This window comes from Eucyclogobius newberryi, unplaced genomic scaffold, assembly GCF_026437365.1.
Source record: "Eucyclogobius newberryi isolate DKJ021-1_F unplaced genomic scaffold, fEucNew1.0.hap1 SCAF_8, whole genome shotgun sequence".
In the NCBI taxonomy this organism is placed as follows: Eukaryota; Metazoa; Chordata; class Actinopteri; order Gobiiformes; family Gobiidae; genus Eucyclogobius; species Eucyclogobius newberryi.
The window spans coordinates 13,579,985-13,590,729 of record NW_027316500.1 but is presented as its reverse complement, the minus strand read 5'-3'; the positions used below and the strand labels follow the sequence as shown (position 1 = coordinate 13,590,729).

Sequence of the window (10,745 nt, the reverse complement as noted above, 5' to 3'; positions counted from 1 at the left end):
ATGGGCAAACCTGATGCAGTCAGTGTGGTTCCTCCTGAAACCATCAGCTCGATGCTGCCGTGTGTTCTTCCTAATCGTTTTGTAAGGTGAGGTTTTCCACTTGCACGAGCATCTCTCTGGATGCAGTGCTGATGCTCACGCTGTAAAGCGCCTACGTAGGCAGTGACTTCATACTCATTTCTTGTGTCGCTCCGACACAAGAATGGCTCCGTTATATCGCCAAGAAAACCTAAAGAACCCGTCGGATTTTGTTTTACCTGTGTTAAATGACGACGCATTTGGAGAAGCGTGTCTTTTTTGCCAACATCCGCCATACTTCCGCCTATTCTTTCTGGAATAGCGCCGAAAACGGGAGATTTTCTGTCTTTTCCAAAAGACTCGATGTGTTCAGTCGCGGCTTGAAAATGAAGATAAATGGAGACGTGTTTAAATGGCTGTGACGGATGCTACAGACTTCAGCGGGTACGTTCTGTTCAGTTCTTACCATAAGCACAGTGTCTAAGGTGCGGGGCAAATCTAAATAAACAGAGCCAAATGTAAACGTCGTTTGCTGGGGCGCAGTGTTCATTGCAGTGGCGCATAGCTTCAACTGTAAAAAATGTCTGCAAACCGGTCTAATTACAAAAACTGAGTGCTGCGTTTCTTTATGACTAAAATAACAATGCTTCTCTGTCTTCAGCATCCTTCTCCGCTGGCTGTGGTGCCCATGTCGGAGCTGCAGGGGCTGACAACGTGTTGTCGTCGGGATGTGATGTGTAAAACCAGCGTGTAGAATTTCAAAGAAGATCAGACTAAAATGAACACCACTGTCCCAGCCCCAGAGCTGGTGGGAGTGCCAAGGACCCAGAACCTGAGCAGCGTTACCCCCGGAGCCCTGGGATCACAGGCCTTGTCAGGGTGGGCCGTCATCCACACTGCCACCTTGACGTTCTGCTCCTTCCTCCTCGTTGTCATCTTTTGTCTGGGCTCGTATGGGAATCTGGTTGTGTTCCTGTCTTTTTTTGACCCGGCGTTCCGTAAGTTTCGAACTAACTTTGACTTCATGATCCTCAACTTGTCGTTTTGTGATCTGTTCATCTGCTGTGTGACTGCACCTATGTTTGCACTGGTGCTGTTTCTGGACGCCAGTGGAGGGGACGGAGTGTCCAAAAGTTTCTGCTTTGCCTTCCACCTGACCAGCTCTGGCTTCATCATCATGTCCCTGGAGACCGTGGCTGTCATTGCCCTGCACAGACTGCGCATGGTACTGGGACAGCAGCCGAACCGAGCTGCTTCTTTCCCCTGTACCCTGGCTCTGACGGCCCTTTTGTGGACCTCCAGCTTCACCATGGCAGCTCTGCTGACCATGAGGGCCTATCCACGCAGAGATGGCCCCTGCCTCCCGCACTTTGGTCTCGGGGGTGGGCAGGCCAGAGTGGTACTGTACGTGTACCTGGCAGACTTTGCCTTTTGTGTGGCCGTGGTGTCCGTGTCCTACCTCATGATCGCCCAGACTCTGAGGAAGAACGCACAAGTGAGGAAATGCCCGATCATCAGCGTGGACGCCACCTGTCCCCCACCTCCTCCCCCGCTCATTGCAGCAGGATTTGAGAGCATGCAGTGTGGTGTTCAGGGCCCCTCTCTGTACCGGAACCAGACCTACAATAAGCTGCAGAATGTTCAGACTCGCTCATGTGCCAACAGGAACCAGCCTGTTGTGCCAGGGGCCGCAGCAGGAGCCACGTGCTGCCAGCTGGTGTCCACAGTCAACCTGGCCACAGCCAAAGACTCCAAAGCAGTGGTGACTTGTGTAGTTATTGTGTTTTCTGTACTGCTGTGCTGCTTGCCAATGGGAGTTTCCCTGGCACAAGATGTGCTGTCACCAGAGAGTAACTTTACACATTACCAGTTTGAACTGTGCGGGTTTGTCCTCATCTTTCTCAAATCAGGCATTAATCCTTTTGTGTATTCTCGCAACAGTGCTGGTCTTCGCCGCCGCGTCTTGTGCTGTTTTCAGTGGGTGGCTCTAGGTTTTCTCTGCTGCAAGCAAAAGACCCGCCTTCATGCAATGGGAAAAGGCAGTCTTGAAGTGAACCGCAATAAGTCGTCCCACCATGAGACCAACTCGGCCTATGTCCTGTCACCAAAGCCACAAAGGAGGCTGATTGACCAGGCGTGTGGACCCAGCCACTCCAGGGACTGTGTAGGCAGCCCAAAAGGGACGGGGGCACGCAAACCCCGCCCGCCCAGCACCTCCACACCCATCAACACCCGCATCGAGCCTTACTACAGCATATACAACAGCAGCCCGTCTGCTGGGCCCAGCTCACCCACGAGCCTGCAGCCTGTCAGCTCACAGACCTTTGCTTTTGCTAAGTCTTATGTAGCTATGCATTACCACACTCATCAAGATGCATTACAGGACTTTGACAGCACCTCTGTGCACCAGATCCCTATCCCCTCAGTCTAAGCACACTCACCTGTTTGGATTGTAGTTGTATATCAGTGTTAATACAGGACTCATCTCACTTTAGATTCCAGGATATGGTGGCAGAGAAAGAGAGATGAATAATACTAAACCAAAATGTATTCTGCTCTTGGCCCTACAAACTTGAGAGTATTTCACAATACTGTACTGTGCACGCATGTGCCATTGTTAATGCAAGACTTTGGTTCAAAATGCTGCAGACTACATGAGCTGATTTGTGCTGAGCCCTGAAAGCAGTTGCTGTAGTAACCGTGTTATGAAAACCTGCACAGCCCTCACATGGCAATGACCTGTGGATGGAGACATCTGCTTCTTAAATGTTTGTGATCCTTAAAACTTTTTAAACAAATAAATGTTTGGCAAGTGAAAGATGGTCATCCTTTTAAAAAAGTATTTTTATTTTCTTGTCACTGCTTATGTTTTATTGCCACTTCATGTGTTGACTGCAGTTGTACTGACTAAACATGAAACGTTGCTTTTCCAGCCCTTGAGCACCCTCTGGTGGTTTACTTCAGGTAGAAGCCCTTTATTTGACAGGGCAGTTGCAGTGTGAAAGGGGGAGACAGGGAAACGTTCAGCAAATAGTCTACCCTGGAATTGCACCAACTGCACCAACGTCGAGCACTCAAATTATTTTCCAATCAAAAAGAAAAAAAACCTCCCTTTTGGTTGCCAGGGATGACTCTTTGCTCTCTACAATATGACATGTAGTGTACCTAAAACAGTTAATGGCATCAAGTTTTCAGTTATGAGTGAAATGCTGTTTATAAAACAGTAGGAGCACATGTAAAAAACACTGAGATAAGACCAAATTGGGTTTTGAGCTCTTTAATTAGTAACTTCAAATCAGTTGGTTTATCTCTGTGATACAGCACAGATCAGAATCCCAGTGTACATTTCCATAAAAACAAACTCTTTCAATCATCCACTGGCATTTGTAACTTCAACAATAAAAAGTCTGCAACTCCCCTTATAAGTTAAACTCAACCATACAGCTGCTTCCTGACCGACAAGTGCAAACAGCAGCTTTTCATCTCAAAATAAAAATGTATATCTGTAATTCCCTAAAACATATGGATTTATCATTATTTTTTAAACCAATTGCTTTCCATAAATAGACTTGAAGTAAAGCAGAGAACAGGCAGAAGTGATACACTGTCTTTCGGGGTGAGGTGGCGTCCCAGGTGACAGGGTTACTCTGCACAAACTGGACTGCAGTGGATCCTGGGCTCAGTCTTCTGGGCTTATGTTGGTGCATCTCATTGTTGGCTTTATGGAGTTAGCCAGAGTCATTACCTTGACCTCTCTTCTTCCACCTCTCCAGTATTACAGTAATACAGTCCATAAGTTTACCTGGATATTGATAAGAGTCCATGTTCATCTGCTGTATCCAGAACTTTGCATATAACTGGAGATTCAACCTGAAGAAAAAAGGTGTACATTTTTGTATGCACAATTTCTGTGTTTTGCACTTTGCCTAGAAAAGTGCAGCGTTTAAAGATCCATTATATTTTAAATTAGACATTCAGTAAATGATAAAAAGCAGTTTGCTTGGACTGTTTGTTCTTTTGCTTCAACGGAAATTGATTATGTAAATCATTGCTTATTTTAAACACTTACCCCAAGGACATACTGACACGTCTGAGGCTCCAGCATGTACACAGTAACTGCATGCGGAGATTCAGACTCCTTACATCTGAGAAACAAAACATGAAAACATAATAAATACATTAATTATTACAGACACCCAGTTGCAATACTTTGTTACTTACTTCAATTTTACAACAACCTGTCTTGGTTTTCCTGTCAAATCACAAACATCCCCATGTCCATAAAGGTGCGAAACCAACCTATGGGAAAAGTATAATCATAATACAATAAAGTCAAATTATTTTCATACTATATTGCAAAAGAGAAATCGTACTTGACTTTCTGAACTCCATCCTCCTTAAACTGGTAGGATCGAGCAACATTTTTCTTGGCCCAGTCAATGTGCTCCTCCACATTCCAGCTCCCCACAACCACGATGTTCTTTCCCTGTTCTTTATCCTGAAAAATATGTTCAGTTACACATGTAACTTAATTTAATATGCAAAAGGCTAGCATTACCTCGTGGAACTGATGGACATGCTTGCCATAACAGAATTCATACTTCCACCAACCTACACCCTAAAAAACAAAGAAGATTTTATTTGTAATGTGTTCTTTAAAAAAAAAAAAAACATATTAAATAGTCTTTTCTTACCCCATGCAGACAGTACGAGCCACTAAGAAAGTCTTTAATCAGCTGTTCATCAGTTAGACGGGAGATGTGTGTTGTCCCTACAGTGACTTGAGTTTGCCCTCCGACCGTCATGGGTTTTTGAGTGGAGGAAAAGGCCTCTTCTCTCACTGGAGACGCCGCATTCTATTCAAAGTGCAAATTCACTTTATAGAATGCATTTAACTGCTACTACTTCACCTGCATCTCAGACTGCCTGACCTCTTTGGTTTCAGAAGCGCTGCTGCTGCTGCTGCTGCTGCTAAAAGGCGGTTTGAGCAGCTCCTCTCGCTCCTTGTCCAGCTGTGTGAGCTGCTGAGGTCGGAGCGGTGAGCCTGACAATGCCTGGCAGAAGATTGCATTGACGGGAGAAGTCTTGAATCTGACACACAGGAAGGAAAGTCAATGAATCAATAATAAATAAAAATATCAAATTACTCTTTTATTGGCAGTAATAATATAACAACAACAATGTGATACTTCTCCCATATAGTAATATATTTGAGGGTGTGAAGTCTGATCAAATAAATAATTATTATTTAACTCTACAAGATTTAAAATATATATTTTTTTTTAAAAAGAAATTGGTCTGAGAAACTGGAAAACAATAACTTAAGTAACTAGTAATTAAGATGACAACTTTAGGGTACAGGTGTACAAAAGAAGGGCATGAACGGACCTGTATTTTGGATGGTCACAGAGCAGCGGCGTCAGAACCACCACCTCATATTCACATGTCGTGACCTCGGCAATAGATAAGATCTCATGTTTGGCCTCAGGATGGCACACATAAAGCACAGATGTAGAACGGGCCTCGTCCTGTTTCAGGGTGCAAGGCGTTCCATTCCCCATGTCCACAGAGTAGTATGGGGTTAGCTGACCCTCTATGTTCTTAGTAGGCACCTGAGGTTTTACAAAATATATAAATGTGATTAATTACAATATTACAATCAAGGCTGTAAAATATATTGCAATCAAATCAAAATCACAATTTGAATTGTCGCAATTAGAAAATCGCAAGAACAGCAATAAATAATTCCTTTGCAAACAACTTAATATCTTGTTAAAACCTGCTAATTCTGTAGTTTAGACCACAAACACGTCATTCTTGTATGTCTATCAGTTCAGATATCAGCCTTCTCTAAAATGTTAACGCTCCTGGACGTAAATCGCAAAACTAATCGTAAGGTTTGTAAGAAAAATCACAATTAAATATTTTACCAAAATTGTTGAGCTCCAATAACAATGCCAAAGTATGTTTCAATGGCAATGTAAAAGATAATGACAAACCTCTGTATCGTCTTCCGATTTTTCACTTTCAGTTTCTTCAAGCTTTTCTGAAAATTAATTCAAACTGGATTAGATTTCTCGTATTAGACGTTAAATGACAGTATTATAAATCCACTCACCTGTGGACTGACTCTTCTGTGCCATATTGCCCAAGAAGTACTCCTGTACACTAACCTTCTTCACAAACAAACAGTTATTAACCCTTCTTTGTAGTAAAAGGAGATGTATAAATATAAAGAAACAATACTGACTTGTCCAGTTTCCTTCTCTTCATGATATTGCCTGACATATTTGCCATGGCATACTTCATAAGTCCAGTATGACTCAATCTGCAACATGTCAGACCAAAACATGTTAAAATGTAATATGCCAAAGGTACGCTGTACTATTCAAATGCTTTGCACATCTGACCAGCTGGAAACAGAGATTAGAAACAAGGAAGTGAAACTGACCCTGTATGAACAGCTGCTGCGTTTGAATAAGGGATCCAGGAGTTCACCTGCAGTAAGTCCTTTGTACTCGTTACCATCGTCCTGGGACAAACACGAGACAAAAGTAAACATTCTGTGGCATATGTTTATATAATATCTGCAGGCTATGTAAAATATAATTTGGTGGTTAACAATTCTAAGTGTAATGCTAATCTTGAAATGCTGAAGACACCTTACCTCATCTCCAGAGGTCAGAGAGGGCAGGAGACACTTGTACTTCTCCTGCTCTGTGGTGGTCATAATAACATAGTCCTCCTCCTTATACAGTGCACCTGACGTTGGCTGCAACGGAGATTCCACATTTACTAAAGCAAATAGGTTTAACGTTTGACTCTGACTGTAAATGTGTATCTTACCAGCTTAAAATCAGACCCGGGCCAGGTTATTTTAAAGGGGATTTCATCAGTAAAAGTGGGGTACCCTCCTCTGTTTGCAGAGATGCTACTGCAGATTTCCACCAGCGCCCCGAACAGCACCAACAGCAGCCCAGCCATGATTTCCTTTCAGCGGCTCCCAGGCCGCTTCCCCCGGGCGCACCGGGGCCACACACCTCACACTAACAGTGCGCTGTACCGGGAATAAAACTACTAAAAGTCTCCCCGGTGTGAGCTCTGACAAGGCTGAAAATCTGTCACTACAACAATCGTACCGGAAATGAACGTTTGTTTGCCACGTCTTTTTCCGACCCAGCTTTGGGTGGAAATGTCAACAGCGACACCTGGTGGCATGTTACATCCATGCAGGTGGCCAAAAGTGGGATATATATATATATATATATATATATATATATATATATATATATATATATATATATATATATATATATATATATATATATATATATATATATATATATATATATATATATATACATATATATATATATATATATATATATATATATATATATATATATATATATATATATATATATATATATATATTATGTATCCGTGGTTACTGTCACGACACATATTCATGTGCAATTACTGTCGTGATCACATGCAATGGTATTTATTTATTATTTATTTTCCCTTGTTGGGAAATGGGAGGTTTTGTCTATGGGAGTTTTTATTTATAGGAGATCTTCTACTGAGAGTGTTTTTCAAACTTCCTATAAGTGATCTGTTCTTTTCCTCTGTATCTACCTCTGTATCTACCTGCGTTGCATCAATGAAATTTCCCCATGTGTGGACAATAAAGGAATATCTTATCTTATCTTATCTTATCTTATCTTATCTTATATCCTGACCATAGTACATTACCACACACACATTTTTTATAAAAATGCCATTAAATTCTTACATTGTCATATGTTGAAAAAACGTGTTGCTTTTAAACAACAATCATGACTGAAATTAAAAGAAAAAATAAACATTGTGATTTCTTCTCATGTGTAAAAGCATGAAGCTTTAATGGTTGAAGGTCCCTGCTCCATTTCTCATACAACAACTGTGTTGATTCAACACAACAGTCTAAAGTACGAGCCTCACGAGCGGAGGTGTTCACATGAAAACTATATAGTGCACAAAAGTAATTGGTAATTGATAGACCTTGGCCATGTGTGGAGTATTCGCGTCTGTCGGTTGTGCTGCTGTAAATTAATTTAATGACTATTAATGACTGTTCCTTTGATAACCTGATGGTGTCACTGTTGCTTCAAGAATAAATCACATGTTATAAGCTTTTGAGTTTGAGCCAGTGAAGAAGGAGGGAGATTACAAAAGAAACCTGAGACAAAATGAAGCAGGATTAAGAGGAGAGGGATGTGGAGGTGTAGAGTAATAACAATGGCTCGGGCCAGAATAAAGTGCATCGCAGTTGTCGATTGAAGAGAAGATGAGGGCATGAGTGACATTTTCAAGGTCTCCATGGGAGAGAAAAGGCTTTATTTTGGCAATGTTTCTGATTTGCAATGGCACAATTGAACAACCTTTGTGATGTGAAAATCAAATTTGAGGTTGGTGTCAAAGGTAACTCATAAATTGCAGGAAAAAGCAGGAAAAGGATAAACTACCCAGGTAAGGTTTCATAGGTCCAGTTGCATGAAGAGGAACAAAGAGAAGTAGGTCAATGTTGGATTCTTTGACTTGAAGGAAGTCTGAGATGTATGTCACTGTATGTATCAGAGAGACAGACGAGTGAAGGATTCTGGGTCATGCAAAGAAGGAGTGGAACATAGACAAGGCAGAGCCTGGCAGGCCAACAGACCAAACAATACAAAATAATGTTATGTTCAACTATGTCAAAGGCTGAGCTCAAGTCACGCAAGAGGATGATTGAACATGATCCAGACTCAGCCGTGAGGAGTAAATCACTGCTCACTTTCATCAGAGCAGATCTGAACACATTTTCCCTTCACAAACACAATCTTTTTCTCTACAGGCCTGCAGTAGACCATACATACATATCCACAAGATTTGAGGAGGATTAAAGATGCAACTGATTCTGGTGGAGGGTCAGCCACCTGCTTGTCTCCATGGTAATGTTAGTGCTTTGCCTGGAAAGAAAAAACATGATACAGATACAAATAATTGTACAAATAAATGTGACATAATCTTTTTGTGACATTTCAAAAACTAAGATTGCTTTATCTCAACATTTTTAGATTTAGGTTTTGTTTTACAATGCAATTTAAATGATTGAGATTGAGTATTTAATTCAATTTGTTTTTATTTTCTTTTATTTTTCAGCAATTGTCTGTTTCTAGTAGAATTGCTTTATAGTTTAACTTTCTGCCACTGAATGCGGTCATGTTTAATGTTAACTTAAATTACCTTGTTTTTCTAAAATAGTGTCCATGACTACACTTGAGGTTTTTCTACAATTAATCATTCCTGGACAAACTTGTCTTAATTTAGCAACAATCTTTTTTACAACAACGCAATGTAATAGATATTTATCAATCAGGTCACTTCATGCACATAAACTGCTCGTTTAAAGGTTTTAATGAGCTGTTTGTAATGACTGATTCTGGGAGTGTGGCAGTTCTTTTGGGTTTAGACCAGCTGCTTTTGACACAGTGGACCACACAATTCTCTCATCTCGCTTGGAGCACCGTGCGGGTGTCAGGGAAACGGCATTGGAGTGGTTCAGGTCCTACCTGGTCGACAGGTCATTTAATTTTAAAGTTGGGGACTCCTTTCTTCAAGGGCCCCTCTACATTGTGGAGTCCCACACGGCTCTATTCTCGGACCTATTCTTTTTTCTTTGTTCCTCCTGCCACTTGGTCAGATTTGTGAAAACATGGAATATCATATCACTTTAATGTGGACGATTCCCAAGTCTATCTGCCAGTAAAAATATTTCCCTGGCTCCCTCCTGAAATGTTTGGATGATGTCAAGGCTTGGTTGGCTATGAATTTCCTTAACCTGAATAAGTCAAAAAAGGAAAAGTTGTTTTTAAGCCTAACAAAGCAGTTGATTTTAATTTAAAATTGGGGTCTCTCCAACCCTGCATCAAGTCTACAGCCACCAACCTTAGTGTCATCATTTATGGAGATTTTAAGCTTGACAAGCAGATAAATGCAGTGTTTTTTATCACCTTCGGCTTTTATCTAGACTCAAATGGGTTTTATCTTTTAGCGACCTGCAGTGGGTGATCCATGTTTTTATCTCTACATGTCTTGACTAGTGTAATGCTCTGTGCACTGGGATCAGCCAAGCTAACCTTCAAAATACCGCAGCACGTCTTTTAACCGGCCCATGTCGTAGAGAACATATGACACTTATTATATCTTCACTGCACTGGCTCCTCAATCATTTTAGAGTTGATTTTAAAGTGTTATTGTTTGTTTTTAAAGCACTTCACGGACTGGCCCCCGCGTACATTTCAGACCTCATTGTTCCCTACACTCCTGCGCTCGCTCAGGTCTGAGGGCCAGCTCCAACTTCTTGTCCCCAAAAGACTCAAAGAGACTCGAAACCCGGGGCGACCGGGCCTTTTCTGATGTCGGCCCCAAACTTTGGAACGCTCTTCCCCCTCACATAAAGACTGCACCTTCAGTTGATGCTTTTTATTCTTGTTTAAAAACGCACTTTTATTCACTGGCATTTAACCATGAGCATGAGAATTGTGTGGTCCTCTGACCGAATTTTACTATTTTATATTTTATATGGTTTTTAATTTGTTTTTATTTGATTAGTACATATTTATTAATTAATTAATTTGTTTATTGGCTCGAGCATGGAATGGAATGAATTGGCTCGAGCATGGAATGCGAAGAGACTTTGTTAT

The 10,745-nt window shown here is 41.4% G+C and overlaps 2 protein-coding genes across 4 annotated transcripts; one reads left to right on the top strand and one right to left on the bottom strand.

The window, feature by feature from the left end:
* The first annotated feature begins 168 nt into the window (after window positions 1-168).
* Window positions 169-2,836, top strand: gpr75 (G protein-coupled receptor 75). Its single transcript, XM_072437090.1, has 2 exons — window positions 169-462; window positions 680-2,836. The coding sequence occupies exon 2, from the start codon at window positions 797-799 to the stop codon at window positions 2,447-2,449; it is 1,653 nt and encodes a 550-aa protein (XP_072293191.1). The 5' UTR covers window positions 169-462; window positions 680-796; the 3' UTR covers window positions 2,450-2,836.
* A 947-nt stretch (window positions 2,837-3,783) lies between these two features.
* On the bottom strand, window positions 3,784-7,181 carry erlec1 (endoplasmic reticulum lectin 1). 3 transcript variants are annotated; one of them, XM_072436790.1, is made up of 14 exons: window positions 6,865-7,181; window positions 6,686-6,790; window positions 6,470-6,550; window positions 6,269-6,346; window positions 6,137-6,194; window positions 6,018-6,064; window positions 5,407-5,630; window positions 4,929-5,109; window positions 4,713-4,874; window positions 4,577-4,636; window positions 4,392-4,516; window positions 4,240-4,317; window positions 4,088-4,163; window positions 3,784-3,888 (listed from the first exon to the last, which is right to left on the bottom strand). In XM_072436790.1, exons 1-14 carry the CDS (start codon window positions 7,000-7,002, stop codon window positions 3,817-3,819), a joined length of 1,485 nt encoding a protein of 494 aa, XP_072292891.1. In that variant the 5' UTR covers window positions 7,003-7,181; the 3' UTR covers window positions 3,784-3,816. The 3 variants fall into 3 exon arrangements, with proteins under 3 accessions (XP_072292891.1, XP_072292893.1, XP_072292892.1); XM_072436792.1 differs by having other exon boundaries at window positions 4,950-5,109; XM_072436791.1 differs by having other exon boundaries at window positions 6,137-6,191.
* Window positions 7,182-10,745: the final 3,564 nt, after the last annotated feature.